Raw genomic sequence first — 21,721 nt, 5'->3', positions numbered from 1 at the left:
CCATTCCACTGCTTCCTCTGCAGCCACCTTGTTTCCTCTTAATCCTGTTTCCTCTTTCTCTTCGTAATCCATCACTCTCTCTCTGTCCGCTGCCTTTGCTCTCTCCTCGCCCTCCCCACCACCCTCCTCTTCACCTTTTATCCGGTTGTGCAGATTAGAGGCCAGTAATTGCTCCCCGAGTTGCTCTCACCGGCAGAGTAAATAATCGTAATCGCTTTTATTGTTATTATGGGTTTTTTTGTCACGCAGTAGTATCAGTGCTATCAGTGTCTGAATCACAGCTGTTGTTCGAGCAGGGAAGCAGACAGGCTGTTAATCTGCGTTACGTAATGCTAATTCAGATCTGTTGTTTTTGTTTTCCCTTTCGGCCGAGCAGATGAGGTACGGAAGCCGTCCGAGTCTGTCGGCCCTGCTGATAAATCTTACGTTCAGACCGTCTGGGCCCTTCTTTTTCTTCTTTTTTGTTCCCGTATCTCATTTTAACCTGAACTCTAGTTTGATCCCAACATCACAGCGAATGAGCGGGAGGGAGGTGATGATGATGAGAGCTTTTCAGAATAAAAGACGCCTACTCAGTGAGCGGCTTGCTTCACCTCTGAATGGAAAGAATTGAACGTAGGCAGCAAAAGTCCTTGATGTAAAAGAATTATTAATGTCTTTATGCACCGGATTTATCGTATATCTGATTTAAAGGGGACGCGTTCTGCTTTCTTCGTTTTCTGTCGTATTTGTACTCTTGCAGTGGTAAATCTTTCAAAAACTGAATCATGCAACGCTACTCTTGTAGTATCTGAGAACAGAAATATGATCAGAATAGGCCCAGATTTTATACATTAAAACCACCTGCCTCATATTGGGTGTCTCTGTGCTTCGTGCTGCCAAAGCAGCTCTGACCTTGGGGGCGGAGACCAGGATCCTTTGGGTCCTTTGTGTTTCCGGGTCAGGACCTTGTGGATCAGGTTTGATTGGATTGGGATTTGGGGAGTTTGGAGGTTGGGTCAACGCCTTGGGCTCTTTGCCGTTCCTCGAGGAGCTCCTGACAGTTTTTGGGTTGTAGTGATGCCCATTGTGCTGTGCTTGGATAGTGTTTCGGTGGGTGGCTCGTAACATCCACATAAATGTCAGGAATCAGGTTTCCCAGCAGAACGTTACAGCTCTGATAAGCTTATCATTATCATTCATCTGTCACAGGTTTCAGTGGTGAGGTGGACATTTTGCATATGTTTATAAAACATATACGCAGTGTTTCAGTTAGAAAAAATAACTAAAATATTAAAATGCAAAAATAAAAATGTTTACAGTTAAAATTAACTGAAAATGTCTAAATAAGAATATAAATAAAGGAAAATGAATGTGGTGATAAATAATAAAAAAAAAAGTATAAAATTTGAAAATAAAACAAAAAATAAAAGGAAAGGCAGAAAATATATAGATAAATAAATAAAACTGGAATAACAATTAAAAAATAGCACAAAAAATCCAAATTAACATTAAAAAATGACAAAAAATAACATTCACAAAGTAAAATGATAATTACTTAAAAATTTTTAAAAAACATAAAAAAGGATCGTTAAAAAAAAGTTTATTCTAAAAGAAATGCAGAAATAGAATATCTGTATTTAATAAATAAAATGCTAAATAATTAGAAATAAAGAAATAAATTTAACATAAAACTAAAATAAGAAATAAGCAAAACTACAAAAAAAATTCAAATAAAATTGCAAGAAAAACAATTAGAGAAAACTGACAGCACCGGAAAATCAATGAAAACAATCAGCGAATGTTAGTTTCCTGTTTACGTCCACCTGAAGTCCCCGGGGTCTGCAGCCCATCAAACTGGACCTTGAATGTTTCTGTACAGATGAGTGTGCCTCAGTACTGGCTGTCTCAGAGGAAGTCGAGCTGTTACCAGTTTTTCAGGTGAGCATGTCTGAGCCTGAAGAGGTGACGTCGCCTGCCAGGATCACACAGAGAGCAGCTGCTAATTAGCATGTCACTGCTGAGCCTCTGTGCGTGTGTGTGTGTTAACGCCTGACCTTTGTGTGTGTTTGATTACAGGATGCACATCATGATCCCGAGGACTCGGTGGGCGAGGACGATTCGATGTCTGTCTGCACGGTGAGTCCACCTCCTGTCCTGTGTTTTCTGCTCACATCAGGGAGGCTGCAGACTGTGTTTGGAGCTTTCTGTTAGTCTTTCCTGGCATTTCGTTGGCTTCACTGTAAACACGCAGAGCTCTCTGTTTGCACTCAAAATGCTCTGAAGGCACTCATGCGTGCAGTCATGAGTTTGACCTCCTCGTATCGACGCTTAAACAGCTCTTCTGGTCACTTTTACATCGATTTGTGTGCGACCTCGTGTGCAAAAGTTTCAGTTACATTCACACAAAGCAGAGTTTTTGATTTACCCTCTGTTTGAGAAAACTGACGCCTACTCCTGCAGGATAATTGCTGGTATGAAAGTGAAGCAGAATGTAGCTCACTATTAAAATCATGAGTCATCTCAAAGCGGGAAGAAAAAATCCTCCCTCACATCCTCGGCACTGATCGTTATCATCATTTATTTGTGATGCTCTTCACATTTCAGGAGTTGTTTTGGGATTAGATGATATTTTCTCTTCAGGCGATTCCACCTTCTTCTTCCTGTGGCCCACTTTATCCTCTACTCACACATACTGACTTTCATTTGACCCTGTTTTGGAGAAAATCACTGTAAATACAGGGTATTTTGAAATGCATGTGGTCATGCACGGATTACTAAACAGGCCTAGTGGGCCTGAGGGATCCGAGCTCAGTTCTAAGATACAAAACGACCACAAAGAAGTACAACTGAGTCTAGAAGAGACACAAAACCAATAGAAATGCAAAATTACCACAGAGAGAGACACTAGGTGTCACAGAAGTGTGCAACATTGAGACAATTAGAACACTGATGGGTGTAAAATGATTGAAAACATGTAAAATTATTGGAAATGAGTGCACAATGTTGGAAAGCAAAGAAATGTGCAAAACAAGCAAAAGAAACAACCTGAAATTGGTACAAAATGAGGAAAAAACAGCCCCCAAATAATAAAAAAGTGAAACAAAGTAATCAAAAAAACACAAAAATGACCTCAAGAGTGGAAATTGATGGAAAATCACCAGAAAAATACTCACAGGAAGATGGAAAATTACCCCAAATAGGTGTAAAATATTTGCAAAATACATGCAAAGTAGCAGAAAATGATGCAAAACATTTATCAAAGAGAGACAAAAAATGAGTGTGAAAACAAACCAACAAAAAAGACATAAAATAATCAGGAGAGACCAAAGATCACAAACAGACTTAGAATCTACCCCCCACATCAAATCCTCAAAGAGAATCACAACATCACTGAATTAGTGCAAAATAATGAAGAACCATCCCAGAAGAAGAAGGTTTCTGTGTCCTGTTTTTCAGTGACTGCTGTCTTGTGTGAGTCCTCGAGCCTCTGAATGGCTTTTTGTACCTTTAAATGTTGGTGAGCCTTCACATCATGCACACAGAAACAAATCAGCAGATGTGGGACTGGTGTGATGGGGAGAAAAGAGCGGTGCCCTGTAAAGAAAAATAAGCACAGGTGCAGAAACATAATTTAATGGATTACATGTTGTGGTTGTTTTATGAAATGTGGGCTGGTTCTCATAAGCTACAAAAGCAGAACTGGCTCCTCGGTGTGTCAGTGGAAAAAGACGTTTCAGGACCCGTGTGGTCCCGCAAAGAGCTCACGGACCTCTGTCTGCGAGTGTGTTTGAGCAGCAGCAGGGAGGGCAGCTGCACGTATTGATTTTTTAAATGCAGAGGAGATGGCTTATGGATCGACTCTCTGGGAAGAGCTGAGCACTCATTACCTCACTGCACAGAGTCGGCAGCACTCACACAAAGACACACACGAGCTCTGCAGCAAGAAGCTGGATGTGAAAACATCACCAGCGTCACATTGTGTGAGTGTGTTTCTGCATGTCTGTGTGTGTGTGAGCGTGAATATATTACAAAGCTGTTAATGAGTGAGTTAGACTGTTCCACTCAGTGTGAAACGTGTGTGAGAGTGTGTGTGTCAGGTTAAATCGGGGTAATGAGGCAGCTTTCTCTCTGTGTCACGTTGCTCAAAGTCTTTGAGTGTGCAAATGACACAAATTCACACACTGCTACACTTGTGAGGACCTTCGCTGACATAAGGGACGGCAAAGTAAACAAGTTCTGCAACGGTCAGACCACAGAGCTTCAGACCGAGCTGTGAGTACGTCTGGGAGGAATGACCACACTTCTCACTCGGTTTATCACCTCAATAAGCACTTTGGTCAGTTAATGGCCTCAGTCAGTGGTCTCAGGTCTTACTGAATAAAACATGACGTTCTGTAAATTTTATTCGCCGGTCGTCAAAATGGAGGATGAAACAGGGTGTGCGTGTAACTGAGACACCACATGAGCCAGGCTGATTGTAGTAAATAAAAAAAAACCCTGAAACCCAAGGTTTAAAAAGAGAAAAAGAGAACTTACTAATAAAACAACTAAAAACTGAAACTAAAACTTTGATATGGGACAAAAAATTATGGCAGGGGGAGCCAAAAGAAGCAAAAATGCAGAAAATGCAAGATGCAAAATGTGAGAAAATTGTACAAAACGATAGAAAACAGTCAAAAACAGGAATTCCAAATGATTAAAAAGCAACCTGAGTGATCATGTAAAGACCAAAATGACCAAAGTCAGACCTAGAATGGCCAAAAATGTGACAGAAAAGGACAAAAAGAAGGAAATGATCAGGAAGGGAGCTCAACAACCATGGAGGTATACTACAGAGAGGCCAAAAGAGTCCCAAAATCATTGAGAGCAACCATGAAGACATGCAAAATGAATACAAATGAGAAAAAATGATTAGAATGATCGGTTTGCTCTCCCAAATGATCAAAATATGATACACACCAGGCTCAAAGCTTTGGAAAGCAGCCATGAAGACATGCAAAGTGAATAAAAAGAGCTAAGTGATCATAAAAATACGAAAATGACAAAGAAATGACCCAAAACGGTCACAAAACAATATTGAGCAACTATAAAGAGGGGCAAAGTGATTAGAAAGAGATCTCAGTGATCATGAGAAACAGTCAAAGGACCACAGAGAGACACAAAGCAATCAAAATGTGAAACAAAGCAGTCACAAAATGATGGGAAGCAACCATGGAGGCAAGTCAAGATGAACAGAAAGAGCTCAGAGATGACTAACATGTGACACAAACGATATTAAGCAACTATAAACAGAGGCAAAATTATTAGAAAGATATCTGAGTGTTCATAAATGATTAAACGCCTGCGAGGCACAAAATAATCAAACAACAGCAAAATAGTTGAAGTTAAACACACAGGAAGTGTGTTTGGGTCTAGTCTGTGTCACTGTGGTCAGATTTCATCACAACATGTCAGGAGAGGCTTTGGTGCAGATCTTTGCTGAGACTTGGTGTATCTTCGTGAGTCAGCTAACTTCAAAAGGTTGCTTTATCATTTCTATCCTGAACTCCTGAAAAGCCTCGAGGCTATCGTGAAGCCTCTGAATGGATAGGGAGCACTGAATTTAATTTCAGACATTTCAGAGACGTAAAAACCTCACATGCAGAATCACTTTAAAAATGCTGCTTCTTTTTTTAAACTCTTTAAGTTGTACTTAATATCTCCATTAATGGGTCGACCCGTAGTGCCAACAGCAGTCAGTGATGTTTGACCACGAGCCAAAAGGAAATTCACCAGCAGCTTTGTGAAGTAGGATTTCATTTCCTCAAATATAGCAGATATTTTTGTTTATTGTTTGGCAGGAAATGAGAGGAACTGCAGTGGTTTGTTATCTAAAGTGACAGAGACTCATTGGATTGGCTTATATGTGCACTCACATGTGCAGACAACCGCCCAAATACCCCTATGAGCCAGTAAGAGCCGATAAAAACCAGACTAAAAGGAAGCACTGAAAACACACACACACACACACACATACACACACACCTCGGCTCTCATTCACAGACACACTCGCTCAGATCCTGAAACACCTCCATCACAGCGCTGTTACATCCATTGAGTCCATAACACATACACGCATTATCACGAGCTCAGGTGTGACTGCAAGAAAAACACATTCAGTAGCACGCACACACGTCTGGTTTTGCTGTCTTTGTGGGGACATCCCATTGACATAATGCTTTAACCCTTACCCTAAACCTAACCGTAACCCTGACACAAAAACCACATTTTGAGTGTGGAAAATGCCTTCAACCCCATGGGGACCTGGATTTTGGTCCTCACGAGGGCTGTTGGTCCCCACCAGTATAGTAAATGTCAGATTTTGGTCCCCACCAAGATAGTAAGAATCCGTACACACACACACACACACACACACACACTCGCTGAGGTCCCCAGCGAGGCAGAAAAGAGTTTCCAGACAGCAGAAGGAACATCGTTGCTCTCTGAGGGACCAACTAACATCTGCTGCCATCTGCCGCTGCTGTTCAGCTCTGTGTGTGTGTGTGTGTGTGTGTGTATCTGTGTGTGTGTGTGTGTGTCAGACACAGTATCATGTCTCATCAGGATGAGGTCACTTGTTCGCTGTGGGAGCACCATGTTGAACACACACGTGCACCAGCTTCTTAGTTTGTGTGACCTGCTGCGCCGCGGGTTTTGTGCCTCGCTCGGTTTTGCTCTCCCAGCAGATTTCTCTGGCTGACTGCGTCGCTCTAAATGGTTTAAATGGGACTTCTTAAATATTTCATAAATGCGCAGGTGTGCAGCCTTGCAGAGCTGAGATTTGTTCCATCATCCTCTGAGAATCGATTGAGGCAGAGCCAAACTTATAACTTATGATAGCACCTTCTCCTTCCTGTGGCCCACTTTTAAAAACAAAACATCTGCAGAGAGGTGCGATTGAACATAAAAGTGACACAAAGCAAACTCCAAAGAAATGCTAAAATAAAGAGATGAAAACCAACCATAAAGAAAAGAGGAGCTGATTATTAGAAAGATGCAAAATGAGTAACATAAGATGTAAATTAACAACACAAAACAACAGCAATGCTAAATTGTTGTGAGATTATGGAAAAATGTAAAACAAAATATCCTAAGACTAAATGAGCGCCTAATATGATAGAAATAATGACTATAATGAGATACAAAATGACCAAACTCTGACATAAAATTCCCAAAACAGGGATGAAGATGAGCACGAAGAACAGGAAGTGATAGCAAAAGGATACTCTCATGAAGCTGCTGAAAAAAATAGTTTGAAAGCTTTTATGACTCAGGCTATTATAACAGGATTAATACGTTCAGGGAAAATCAGCCCATCAGTTTCCCAGAACAGCGTCCTGTTATTGATTAACCGAGCGATTGGTAGTGTTCAGTGAGCACGTGTGTCCCGGCGTGAACAGCCAGTGAAAGCTAATGTGTGATTAGTTTCAGAGGGTTAATGAGAAAAGTCCAGAGGTGGGTTTCAAAGTAGCTTGCAGATTTGTAGGACCTATGGGAAGGCTGAATGGCCTTAAACAGCGCCCCCTGTGGATGTGTAGAGGGATGTCTGCTGATGTTTGGCCTGGTGTTTGTATGGGTGGCAAAATAAAATATGTCCGGTAGCTGCGAACAGTTACCAGTAGAAACACCTTGTTGCAGATGAAATGAATGATTGCTTGATCATGACGCTGTTCATTGGGGAGCAGTGATGTTTTTACAGGTTTTACAGGTTTGTACAGGTCAGTCAGGTGTACGCGCTGCTCAACATTCATCACGATTTTGCTCCTTGTTTTTGGCTGTTTAGGTTACTGCATGACCAGAAGTCAATTTGGGAGCTGAGCCACAATTAATTTGGCCAGTATCGTGATTATCAAACACACTTCGGAGAATTTGATCGTAAAAAGACGATTCCATCCATCCATCCGCTTCCGCTTATCCTTTTCAGGGTCACGGGGGGCGCTGGAGCCTATCCCAGCTGTTAAAAAGACGATTCTTGTATGTTATTTAATTGACGTGTAATAAATGAGTAACTGAGCTTCGCTCCCCACCTCCTGCCTGTTTTGAATGTTTCCCTCCATCAGCTCTTGCACTCACCTTGCTTTCCCATTTCTCTTACACCGTCGGGTTGTAGTGCACGGTGCATATTGATGGATTATGGTGTCTTAAGGGGTTTCAAAGCCAGTGGCCGGTGGCCAAGAGTGCAAAGCTGTCTGGAATCTCAGAGGGGAGTCTGTCCCACTCATTGGTTACTCAGTCTGTTCTCTCGATAACCAGCCTTTCCAACTTTCTGCACTGCACAGGAGAGTAGACAGGATGGAGCTGGATGGAGGTGTAATTGTATTAGGTTAATGTCTAAACCACTACACTATTGATCCCTATATTTGAGGTTGTCATAATGCCACAACACTGTAGGAAATCACAGGCTTTTATATGCACTTGCATGAATGGTAAATCTGTGTTATACTGAAGGCTAGATGATGAGGTCATTATTTAAATATGCAGCAGTGTATCTTGCTGTGTTGCTGCTGTGCTACATGTGCTGCAGACAGCTTCGTAAACAGGAGTCACAGCTGCTGTGACGACACTGTTTCGAACGGAAGACAAGTGTCTTTTTCTCAGTTGTAAAGTTTCGGGAAAAGAAAGATGAAATCTAAGTGAATAGAGACGATATTATGGTATGAGCTGTATGTGTCTGGTTCTAGTTTGAAGCCTTAAATGTCATTAAGAATCTGCCTGAGCTGCAGACGAGGGTGTTTGAGCGTGTCTGAGTCGTCTTTTCGACTTCAGCTCAGTGGGCGAGGATGAGATGAACATCTGGAGGAAGTGCTGGTTTTCTGGTTGGCGTGAATCACATCAAAAGCAAGAAATCAGGTAGGCTTCTAGTAAACTGCCTGCTCATAGTCATAGTTTTATAGAAGAGGTTTGCATAAATTAATGTCAAAACACACGTTTTTTTAGGTCACCTTCCTTGTTACTGTCCGGAAATGAGGCAACATTGGTTACGACATGACGAGCTGTGGACTGTGAAGCATCATTGTAGACACTGACAGGAAGTCTGATGGTCTTTCTGAGCGGCGGTTTTACATGTAAAAATGGTTAAAATAAGCATGTATAGCTGTTGTGAAAGAGGTTTGTTCTCGTCAGATGACTTGTCGTTATGAAATCACGAAGGCTTCTGTGGCGTCGTTCATGTCACTACTTCATCATCAGAGACACTTAGAAATAAATCAGCTCGGTCCTCATGGTAGCCAAAAAGGACAGCTTCAAAACACACAATGGCAGACGTTCATCTGCCATCTTTTGTGTACAGTCTCTGCATTGTTACGTGCAGGTTAATGCGGTCTGAAGTTGGCGCTGAATGTTCAGGCGCTGCGGCTAACGAATCCCGACATAACATGTGGAGCTTCATTTCCTCTTTCCGACCTGTTTCTCCTGACGGATCGCCGGAGGAGGAGTGAATTATTCATTATTCCCCGAGAACGAGGTCTTTACCACAAATGTTAAAAATGTGATGAATCTCCTTATTAGAGAAGTCATTTTTCAGATTCCATAAATCATCCTCTGTGTGTGTGTGTGTGTGTGTGTGTGTGTGTGTGTTGATTGTGTACGAAGCGCTCGCTGGCAGATGGTGTTTAATCTTCTCCGGCCATCTGGACTGACTTTCTCTGGCGTCTTTTAAACGCCCACACACACACACACACACACACACAAACACAAGGCATTTTACTGAGTGCGCTCAGGTGTGTGTGTGTGTTTGTGTGTCCATGTGTTGTGTGTATGAGACAACATTCTTTGGAAACAGCTCATCCAATTACAGTTTAGACGGTCACAACCTTCAGACCTGCAACAAAAAACAACAGACACTGTGTTTTTGAGTGTGTGTGTGTGTGTGTGTGTGCGTGTGTGTGTGTGTGTGTGTGTGTGTGTGTATTGTCTAGACTGGAAAGTTGTCCTCAGATTTGGGGCATTCTGTTTGTTCTTCTTCTCTGAAATCTATTTATGTGTTTGGGTTCAGCACTTAGAGGCTGTTTGTTCTCATCTGTGGTCATCACTGTGAGTGTGCGTGTATTTGGGAGGGAGGCAGGAAGTGTGTATGTCTGTGTGTGTGTGTGTGTGTGTGTGTGTTGCGGGTCTGAACACCTAAAATGGAAACCTCTGCCCCTCCCACGCTGGCTAAAGTGGATATTGATGGATACAGAAAGCGCGAGAGAGAGGAGATATTGATTGATAGGAAGAGTTATAAAGCGAGGGAGGAAACATGTGTGTGTCAGTGTGTGTGTGTGTGTGTGTGTGTGTGTGTGTATTAAAGTGAAGAGGTGGATAATAAGGAAGAAGAGGGGAAGCTTTTTCTCTCTGTTTAGTTTCTGTCGGGATCACTCTGTGAATTCCTTTGTGGTAATAGGCAGGGTCACTCTTGTGTGTGTGTGTGTCTGTTTTGTGAACGAGGCATTGTGGGTCTAGCCATTGTGAGGTCACAGGGTGGTGATGTAATCTGTGTAACGCGGCGCCGCTTTTCCTGAGCGCAGTGGTTACTCGCTCTCTCCAGGAACAGATTTATCACACACAAACAAACCACACACACATGCGCACACACACACACAAAACCTGGCCTTGTGACCTTTGACCTTCACTCTCTGTCAACCTAGCAGTGTATCAATTACTCTACATGCTTTGAACTTGCTATTTATTTTATAAGTGAGGAAAGAAACCCTGTAGGGCCGATCATTATCTGTTAAACTATCAGTTATTGTTTTGATTCATTTATTAGTCTTTCAGGAAAAATGTTCATCCTGACTTGAAAACATCCAAAGTGATGTTTTTATTCCTGGACTATTACAGAAGCTTAGCACGACCTGCAGTTCAAAATAATCCTCCTTTGTCTCACACTGAGTCGTGGTGCTGTTTTAGCTCCTCCCCCCTGAACACTGCCACACCTGTATCTGATTGCGAGTTGTTTTTATGGACGGGTTCTTCAAAGTAGCAAATTAAACACATTAGAAACGTGTACATTTAATTTCACTGTTATTGTAAAATAGAATCCGCCCGAGCATCGTTTCCTTCAGGAAACAGTTTTCGTTTTGCTTGATTGTTTTTCATTTTCTTCCTTTAGAAATTCAGTGGACACGAAAATAGGACTGCAGATTGCCGCGATGGCGGGCCGATAAGTCTGCGTGCTGATTGCTTTCTTTAATTTAAAATCAGCTTCCTGTTGTTGTTGTTGTTGTTGTTGGTGATGAGTGACGACGCAGCACACGCGGTGATGAAAGGGCCTGCAGCCAGCAGTTATTGTTCAGTCTGCAGGTTCCTGATTAAACGCTTTATCTGTGAGAGGTAATTTCACCCAGAAAACCTCAGGTTGTAACATCATACAGCGAGCAGTGTTGGGATTCTTACTCGTGGAAACGGCTCATAATGTAGTATATTTATTATATTTCATTCGTGCTTTGGATGTAAAACAAAACTAATATTAGTGACAATGTTTAAGCAAAATATCGACTAAAACAAGTAAAAAAACAAAAAATTTTTAAGACAAAAGCTAAAAAAACCTCCCATCTGTGATCATTTAACCACGTAAAAAAGGTCTCTGTGGCTCATGCAGAAATATCTGAGGGGGATTTTGGATGATGAGCGAGGAAGAGGAGGTTGTTTTTATTCATTTATTGTTTTATTAATATTACTGAGGAGGAGAGGAGGAGGTGGACGAGAGGAAGATGCTCTCAGATGTCTGACTGACCCTAGCTGGAATTTGACACAGAGACTCAAAGCTACCCGCCTCCTCCTCTTCCTCCCCCTCTGAGCCTTCATCATCCTCCTCCTCTTCCTGTGGAATTTCATGTCAGACACTTCCTGGTCTGAGAATCACAAATGCCGTCTGCTTTTCTTTCCTTTCCTTGTTATTTTAAACAAACTCCTCTCCTGCTTGTCCTTTCTCTCTTATTTCCTTTCCTCGTATCCTCTCTTCTGTCGTGTCCTTTCCTTACTTCCTTTTCTTACATCTCCTTTCCAGTCAGTTTTTCTTTTTTCATCATCTCTTTATCGTTCCTTTGTCCTCTTCACCTTTATAGGTACTTTCCTTTTTTATCTCCTCGTTAATTTCACCTCACCATTTCTCATTTCCTCTCCTCTTCAGTAGTTTCCTTTCCTTTCCTTTTTAATTTCTCTCCTGTCTTGTCTTTTATTTCATTTTTTCTTTGTCTTTTCTTAATCTCTTCTATTTCCTTTTCTTATATCCTTGGCTCTGGTCTGTTTCCTTTCCTCACTTCCTCTTTTATTCCTTTTCTTGTCCTCCTAGCCTCTCCTGTCATTTGCCCTCCTTTCCTCTGTTTCCTTCCCTCCTTTCTTTTCTAATATTTTGGACTCTGCAGAGGTTTCCAGCTTCATCACTTTAGATGTATTCAGACGATGCGTTCAGTGACCTGTGGGAAATCACACTGTAATATAAACAGTATTTATCACATGACGCTCCAGACAGGCGCAGACTCTGAGGGCGCTGATGTAAAGTTTGTTGGGGCGGGGTGCTCCAAGGACAGATGTGTGCCTTCCTGTGCAGATGTTACCAGGGAAACAATGACAGGACATGCTTTAATCACCAGGACGAACAGCTGGAGGGCCTTCCTCTGTCTGTGTGTGTGTGAGAGAGAGAGAGAGGGAGTGTGTGTGTGTGTGTCCATCAGTGCTGTGTGCTGTAACAAGTTTGTCCAGTTAGTGAGTTTGAGCGGCAGCGTGGTGACAAGAGACAAGCGGGATGAAGACACTTTTATTTAACATTAGAAGCAGGCAGTACCAGGTATACACACACACACACACACACACACACACATGCAGACATACAGACTGTTGGTACAGATTGTCGTTAGCTGGCTGTCTGCGTTTGTTACATTTCTCGTGATTCACAGTGTCTTTGGCGTCCTCGTAGTCTCGGTGTGTTTGCATTGTTTTTGAAGTCTGTGTGTGTGTGCGTGTGTGTGTGTGTGTGTGTGTCAGGTTTAGCGGGGGGTTGTGAGCAAACGTGCAGCTTTGCTTTGGCAGCAGAAAAACATATTCTCGCTGTAACGAAGCGTCAGCTATTTCTGCCGTTTCCTTTCATGACTCATCTTAACTCTGCATATTTTGACTTAAAGTTCGAGTAAAGTTATTCAGACATGAGCGATCTGCTCTCGCCAGATGTGGCTCAGGAGGTGGAGATCCGCCGTTTGATCCCGGCTCTTCAAGGCTGCAGCTTAAAGCGCATAAAATAAAGGCAGTGTGAACGGGTGAATGCAAACCCCAGCGGGTCAGTAACACAATGCTCAGCTTTTGTGATGCTCTTTAGGTTTTCCTCTGTTGGCTGAATATGTCAGCCTCAGAGCCTGAACAATGCTGGACTGTGAGGCCGGCCGTACCAACAATGAGCGATTTAGTGGTGTGTAATTAGCGACCAGACGTGGATGGATGTGAGCTGAACAGCTGAGACTGAGTTGTAACACTTGCCGGCTGCTTTGATTGATTATTGATGAGTATTTATCTCTAACTGCAGGATTTATGTGAGCGATGAGTCTCTCACATGGAAGGAAAAAAGTAATTCACCAGTTTTTGCTGTACTGCAGTGTGTGTTTGTGTGTGTGTGTGCATGTGTGTGTTTGTTGGCATCAGATGAAGCGCTTTGATTTGCTCTAATGAGAGGGGAGAGCGACCGAATGAAAGGAGGACGGACGAGTGCACAGACAGTGGGTCTGCTGTCCAACAGATCACAGCGAGGTGTGTGTGTGTGTGTGTGTCTTATGGACATATCACCATGGTAACATGGTTGGCATGGCGACAAAGTTTTCTGTCTGCGAGCTGTCCCCCTTCCTTTGTCCACATTTCTCTCTCTCTGTCCATCCCACTGTCACTCAGTGTCTCTCGCCCCGTTTTAACGAGCTTCGTTAATTAGGGTTTTGTCTAATTGATTTTTGTTTAGCGAGCGGTCAGAATTTATAGGAAAATGGATCAATATGTGTCAGATGAGGTAGTCAGTCATACCAGAGTTGAAAACTTTTCTTTCTTCTAAATTTTTATATTTTTTGTTTGTTTTTTGTTTTTTTTAGTTTAGTTTTAGTTTGTTTCATTCCCGTGTTTTTAAGAGGAGATGACAGGAGGAAAAAAACACGGAAAACTTGTGACAATGACTGAAGAGGACGTGCACTGGCAGCGTAGAAAACAGCAATGTATCTACAAAAACATAATTAAGTTAAAAGAATGCGCATTTATCGGCTGTTTGCTCGGCTGATGGCGTGCGTGGAGGACAGGAGGAAGTCGCAGGGCCTGTTGGAGACTCAGAGAGGCTGCAGGAAGGTCAGAGCGTTTACAGCTGAGCACGAGCTCCGCTTATCCAGATAATCACCCTCCAATCAGCTCCTGCAGGACAAAGCTTACCACAGCCAAAACAAAACAGAGACACCCAGTGCCTGACCGGCTGGAGCTTTTTTAAATGTAACTCATTATAACGTCAGAAGCCATTAAACGCTATTAACAGTGGAAAGATGTTTGTCCGTTTGAGCCTTGTTGTTTGCATGTGTGTGACGACCTGTTTTCTGTGACTTCAGGCACCTGTACCAGCACATTACAGACCACTGAGTCTGTGATGAGTAATGTGTAGAAAGGCTGTGGTGCACGTGTGAAAACAGCACCTCGGGACGTGTGGTGGACTTTTCTCTTTCATTACCTTTCACTTGACAAAGGATATTGTGACTGATGAGCCCATGAGGAGAGTTTCTGTGCTCTACATCATCTCAGCCTCCAGAATCACATTCTCCCAGCCGCCTCTCTCTCCGTGTGCTTCTCGGTAGATCAGTTACCAACAGAATGAAAATCTGAGACTGAGCGCGTCTGATGTGCCGAGCCGTGATTGAGGATCTTGTCTTGCCAGCTCTTGAATTAATGATGATGTCCTCCCTCAGCTCCTCCTCATCTATTCTTAATGCTCTCGCTCTACTATAAAGTTCGGCCTCTGCTGCAGATCATATCCGCCTCTCTCCTCCATCTTTTACCCTCCCTCTCTCATTTCTTACTCGTGTCTTTTTCTTTTTTCTTTTTTTTGATCCGCCGTCTCGCAGATTAAGCATTTATGTTTCTTAGTTTTTCTCTCTTGTTGCTTTGTGCTTTCAGATTTGTCCCTTTCCACCCACACTACCACCATAAAATAAGATAAATTCTTGGTGAAATGAAAAGTACATTGGATACAGTGGAATACAGTATTTTGTCTTTAGCAAAGGCAAAGATTCAAGAGAATTTAAGTTTGTAAGCTGTAATCGTTCATTTCTAAATGTTACATTCCGAGTTGTTTATGGAGATTACACTAAAATAACAGTATTATACTGTAAAGCTCATATTGTGTACAGCACACCATCGTCATAGGGTTACAAGTTTATAGTAAGGGTTGAATTCTGAGCTCTGTGAACTCATTGTCACGTTCACAAAAGCAGTTTGAGGTGATTTCAGCTTTGCTCAGGTGGGCTGTGGTGTTTAAACATTACTGCCAAGAAAATATCCCCACGCATTACACCACCAGCAGCAGCCTGAACCACTGATACCTCAGTTTCCTGTTCTTAGGTGACAGGAGTGGCCTGATGTGGTCTTCTGCTGCTGTAGCTCATCTTTTTCAAGGTTGGATGTGTGTTCTGTTCAGAGATGCTCTTCTGCATACTTTGGTTGTAATGGGTGGATATTTAAGTTACTGTCAGACCTTCCTGTCAGCTCGAAGCAGCTCGCCCAATCTCCTCTGACCTCTGACATACTCGGTTTGAACGTCATCAGGTCATGTCTACATGCCGAAATGCACGGAGTTCATGCCACGTGATTGGCCAATTAGATATTTGTGTTAACACGCAGTTGAACAGGTGTACCTAATGAAGTCGTCTGATGCAAGTAAACTGATATTACTCTTATACCTGCTGATTAAAATGAACCTATTGTACTTTTCTTTATTGTTCCAGTGATCAGTGCTCATAATGAGGTCAGTGTGTGTGTGCTTCAGATGGGTTTTCCCCTTTTGGCTCTATGTGGTGTCAGTGGGAGTGTCTGTCCTTATATGGTAAGGATAGTCAAAGCTTCTTTTTCAAGGGACAGCCAATCAGAAGAAAGGTTTACTTCAGCACGAACAGGTCTGATAGGATGGACTGAAGTTCTGCACAGTATTAGATAAATAAGGATTATTTTGAGCTGTAATTCATGCAAAGCTACTCTAATGCAATCCGAGAATAACAGGCCCCCTTTAAACAGAAAAACATTGATGGTCCAAGTCATTACTGATCATGTCTGACAGCAGATCATCTGCAGTTGGTCACTCCCAACAGATTAGAGTCATTTTAATGTTTTGTCCTTGAACTCTCTTAATAAATTGGCTTCATGATTAAACGCACAGATTCAAAGCGTCGTCCTGCTGTGCCTCTGAGTCCCACACCGTGGCGTCCTGCTCTGGGTTTTCTGTTCGAGTTTCTGTAGGTGGAGCTCTTTTCTTTCAGATCGCTGTCCTCGAGCAGCCGTCCCCAAACTTACTGCAAAGCTCATAAAGTGTCATATTCAGCTCTCGCGCGGAGACAGAGCTTTAAAAGGCAGCGTTTGATTGCATTAAACTTTTCTGCTTTTCTGCTGAACCCGCGCTTTGATCTCTTTGACAGGTGCCTCTCAGATCTGAGCCTCTGTGTCTGCGTGTGTGTGTCTGTGTGTGTCACTCGATGCAAGGCCGACGGAAATGCACTTGATGCCTCTAACCTGACAAATCCCAAACGTGTGTGTCTCTTTGTGTGCTTGTGTGTGCGCGCGGTGGCCATCCGGCCTGTTAATTTGATTGCGTAACGGGCTTAGAGGGCACAGATTGTCTGGAATGGAATCCCGCTCGCTCAATCCATGATAGCTGCTGCCATGGAGAGAGGCTTTACACACACACACACACACACACACACACACACACACACACACACACACACACACACACACACACGCATATGTTTACTTTGACATTTGAGGCGTTTAGCTGATGCTTTTACCCACTGCTACTCACGCTGAGAGCAACAGTGGAAAAAGCTTTAGTTCAACAGGAATTTAAAGCACCTTCTCACACACACACACACACACACACACACACACATAAGGAATACATAACAACAGCCTGGTTGGCATTATTACTCGAGTCCCACTTGCATCTATTTTTATTAGCACAGTTAATAAGGGATATGCATGTGACGCTGGAAATGTTTCCTCTCATTTCCTCTCACTGTCTGACACTCGCTATCCGCCGTTAAAGTAAACTCAGACACAGCCAAGATTTCCAGCTCCTTTTCCAGGCCAAACTCTGCAGTGCATGTAAATAAAAAGTTGACAAAAGGCGCCTAAAATAACCCGCATGCTTGTGAAACTGAGAAACGGGGACCTACTAATAGAAGTTAAGGTAAAACATTGTTGACATATATGAAGTTTTTCCCTTTAAAATCAGCTAAAGCTGGGAACTGTTTCCCCCGACCCTATCAGAATGATTTATTTCCTCTGCAGTAGCTTTCATTTATCGGATGAAGCAGTGCAACCTTCATACTATTATGAATGAAGTTTCAGGCCCTTGAACTGCACAGGGTGATCAAAATTTTGCAATTTTTATCATTTTCATAACTTGTTAAGTAAGTAAATAACCACGTGAAATTTTCAGAGCTGAGAAACTGCAACCGAAGCCGCTCAAAGTGCCACCGTCTAAAGCAAAAATCTGTTTTTGTTCAGCACAATTTCTTTTAATGTCATCAGCTTTGAGTATCGGTGTCGTGGGAAAACTGAACCAGTTTCACGTCTGTGACAAAAATGTGTCTCGCTGTGATCGTTCGTGTTGGGCGGCAGTCATGTGAAATTGTCCAAAAGCCGTATTCAGTTATTTCTTAAACAAACAGACAGAGCTGAAACGTTCAAATGTGCATTGCATCCCCACTTTCCTTCCTTCCCGCCGCTTGGGTCTGATCATCGGGGAGTTTTGTGTTTGTGAGTCATTATTTTGACACAGGCTACAATTGTTAGACGAGCTTATGTATGTAATTAGCCTACCACTGGTGAAAACCTTTATTTTTGTGATTAAAAATGGCTTAAAAGACCTCAGACATGATGCTATCTACCTTCAGATGTTCAGCAGTAATTACAGCAGGCTCAATCATTCACCCCTCTCTCCAAAGCCTGTGATTTTTTAACTCGATTTATTTATTTTCTGATCTTTCTGAACATTTTCCCAAGTTTAAAGCTCAAATCAGTGTGTGGGATACATCACAATAACTTATACCCTAAAGTGGGTGGAGATCAGGGGAAAAAGTGCACATGTAGACAGTTGTTATTGCCTCTGATAATTTCAGCATCATAAAAAGCGATTTATCAGATATTGTGTTGTTTATGTTGTTTTATGGCTAACGCAGGGCTGGCCCGGAGCCAGCGAGCTGCTGACCCACTCGGGGCAGTGAGCAGTCGAATGAGCTGAAATGACCCATCACTGATGAGCAGTTTGTTTTTCTCACAGTCGGTATTTTCCCCTTGAAATGCCAACACGAAACTCGCTGTGTGTGCAGTTTAAACCTTATGAAAAGTGATGTTTTCATCAATTTTTACCTTTTTTCATTTCAGAGTTACCTGCAGCCTGCAGGGCCAAGTTTAAAGGAGTGCACATCATTTGCTCCACCACTATTTTAAAGCTTTTGTAACACAGATTTACAATATAAAAGACAAATCTGCTCTACTGTTATAGTGAAGATATAGTGAGGCACTAAAGTGATTGCACTGGTTTTTGTTTAGTCATCTCTTGAGAGAACTATCTGACTATTTAGCTCCATCTGCTCATGTGTGCTGTTGGTGCTGGGCACATAGTGTTTGGTTGGTGTATCCGAACTTCCTGCTGCTGCTACAAGTTTATTAGTTCATGCATCCTGTTGACAGAGTGTTAGCATTGATGCAGGTACTCTTTAGTTTTCAGCCCAGTCTGCTTTGATTTTTGCCTCGCTGGTTTCTGTCTGTGCGGAAACGAGCGCACGGGCCTAAGAGGTGACAACAGGTGGAGGTAATCGAAGAAATGTCATCCGTCCTTTCAGTGGGTGACGCTCGCATTGTGCACATTGTGTCTGAGCGAGTGGGGGCGGGGTGTTTGCGACAGGTGGAGGATGTTTGTTGGGAAGTGTCTGCGTCCACATTGTGTCTGTGCTGGAGCTGAACCGGGTTGGCTGTGGGTTTTGTGGATGTTTGATTTGCGTCACTGTCGCCTCTGCGTCAGCTCCTGACTTTATGCATGCACGTCTGTGTCACAGTGTGGTTGTTGCATGAGCAAGAGGCGGACCACACGACTAAATACAAGATATTTTTAAAAATATGTTTGACCAGTAATATTTGTGACACACAGAACTTTAGAAAACTCCTAAAATGTGAATACTTTCTTTTTCACATGTCGCCCTCCTTTCAAAGCAGGGGTGACTGTGGCTCAGGAGCCAGAGTGAGTCGACTACTAATCTGAAGGTCGGGGGTCTCAGTTCTTCTAGTCTAGGGCAAGATACTTAATCCCGAGTTGACCTCAGTGCATCCATCAGCTTGTGTGTGACTGTTAGGTTAAAGGGGCAAATGCATAGAAAAGGACGTGCTTGTATCAGTGTGCTATCTGTATCAGCTGTTCCACTTTATGTTTGCCTGCACCGCTTCTACTTCTCGATCCTGTAAGTCTCATTCTGACCACCGACGAGCACTTTGTGCATTTGCACCTGATTTTATCTTGATTATTATAATTCTGACTTGAATCACCATGAAGCCTGCATCACTGCGTCTTTATTGTTTACCTTCAGCACTGGTGTGCCGATTGAATCTGTGCACAAATGAACAGAGTTGTGAAAATGAGGAAAATGTGCATAACGGCGCTGGCTGAATACGAGCTATTGTATCAGCATAGTAAAGACACTAGATACTGTAGGTTTACAGCCTAATACAGTAATACACAGATCTCAACTGGAATGAAATCAGTCTCTACTGATATGAACTGGGTAATGTGTTAGGAATGAAAGGATGCCACATTGTTTGATGGAAATGAAAGCGATCAGCCTACAGAGGGTTGAATTCAAAGTGAAAACATTTAGGTTAGTCCACTTTGCTGTAATTTCATCCTCCTGGAGCATTATTGTGCACCAGGAGGAACCCAGGACCCACTGCACCAGACCAGTGTGACAGAGGATCCAAGGAGGCTCCAAAGTGCCGTTGCCTGGCCTGTAGAAGTCTGTGCGGCCCTCCATGGATGTGCCTCACCGGATCATTACTCACCCATCATCAGACCACTCATGGTGAACAATGTTACAGGCAGTATCACGATCTCCATTAGTTCTCCAGACCCTTTCACATGTGTCACATGTGCTCAGGCTCCATGGTGCCATGGAGTGAACACAAGGCCCATTAGATGACGTCAGGACTCTGCTCACCCTTTGGTTGGTCAGAGTCACAGCAGTGGGCTGCTGGAGGTCCTTTCACAGGGTTCTGGTAGTGCTCATCCTGTTCGTCCTCCATGCTCTGGAGACTGTCCTGGGAGACACACCAAACCTTCTGTATGGTATCACCTTATGCTACCAGTAGTGACACTGACCCTAGCAAAAAAAAAAAAAACAGTCCTACAGAATAAACCTGAAAAACCAGGTGTTGCTTTTTGGGGGTTGTTTCACTGTTGTCCTTCTAGTACACATGAGATTAATTCCAATATCCCAGAACTTAAACCGACTTGATGCTGTACTAAAAATTGCTGAAGTATACTTTGTCTCATAGAGGTGTCTTTCCACCACATATTCACAGCTGTTAAGGTCTTCATTGCTGTAACATCTCGTCACATTTCTCAGCACACATCTGGATCAAAGCTCTGTAAATCGAGTGTCTGTGTCATAGTTGTGATGCTTCAACTGGAAATTCATATCTGGGAAAAGGAAGTCGACGTGAAAAATGTTTGGTGACCAGGTTGGTTCATGATTTGTGTTTGGGTTTTTTGCGGTTGTAAACACAAAATACATCCCACCGCAGTTAAGTTCATTCGGGTTGCGTGTTTGTTCACGGCACACAGCCGAGGGCACGCTGCCGATTGCACGCTGTCGATGTCATAGCTGGTAACCCGGCTCTCCCCAACATCAAAGTCGAGTCGACGCAGAATTTATTGCCTGATTGAAGTCAAATTTAAGTCACGTGTGCGAGACATGAAAAAGGGGTTTTTCCAGAGAGCAGTCCTAACTCAGCAGGACCAGCAAAGCTGTTTTTTGGTAACATACGCTGACGTGTTAAACACCAGGTTATGTTACTCGAACATACTGTCGCAGCTTCAAGTCACTGATTCTTCTCATTTTTGACCGCAGGCCTATATTCCTACATTTACACAGTTTTGTTTTTGTTTTTTTTAAGCAAAGTGTAGTTAAATTCTGTATATGTATGCTTTTTAGCATTATTTAACATTTAATTATCTAAAAATGTTCCACTTGTAATCATTAGATTGTGATGTTGTGCAGCAAACCATGGCTAACAGAGCTGGAGCAGGAAGATCTGCAGCTGTAGAGGCCTCGAGGCAGATACTTAGTGACAGAAATGAGTGATAATTAATGACATCTGAACTTTTTTTGTGTCATAGATAAAGGAGGCCATACAGGTATGCTAAACACAAATAGAGGCATTAAAAATATTCAGCATACAAAGCTGCTGACAGGGAATCAGTTCTGCCACGCCTCTCCTTTGGGAAGAA

At 42.7% G+C, this 21,721-nt stretch overlaps 1 protein-coding gene across 2 annotated transcripts in view; it reads left to right on the top strand.

Moving 5' to 3' along the window:
- The window catches only part of rps6ka3b (ribosomal protein S6 kinase, polypeptide 3b), a 67,761-nt gene that overhangs the window by 14,952 nt on the left and 31,088 nt on the right, over positions 1-21,721 (top strand). Inside the window, exon 2 of one of the 2 annotated variants that reach the window (XM_063484413.1) lies at positions 2,059-2,118. In XM_063484413.1, coding sequence (XP_063340483.1) covers positions 2,059-2,118 — 60 coding nt within the window. Of the gene's footprint in view, positions 1-2,058; positions 2,119-12,664; positions 12,788-21,721 lie in introns of those variants that run through there. The other variant, XM_063484414.1, reaches the window with a different exon arrangement.

The sequence above is a fragment of the Pelmatolapia mariae genome, linkage group LG9, assembly GCF_036321145.2.
Source record: "Pelmatolapia mariae isolate MD_Pm_ZW linkage group LG9, Pm_UMD_F_2, whole genome shotgun sequence".
Lineage (NCBI taxonomy): Eukaryota > Metazoa > Chordata > Actinopteri > Cichliformes > Cichlidae > Pelmatolapia > Pelmatolapia mariae.
The sequence above is the reverse complement of the archived record's forward strand: the minus strand, read 5'-3'. Positions and strand labels throughout refer to the sequence as shown.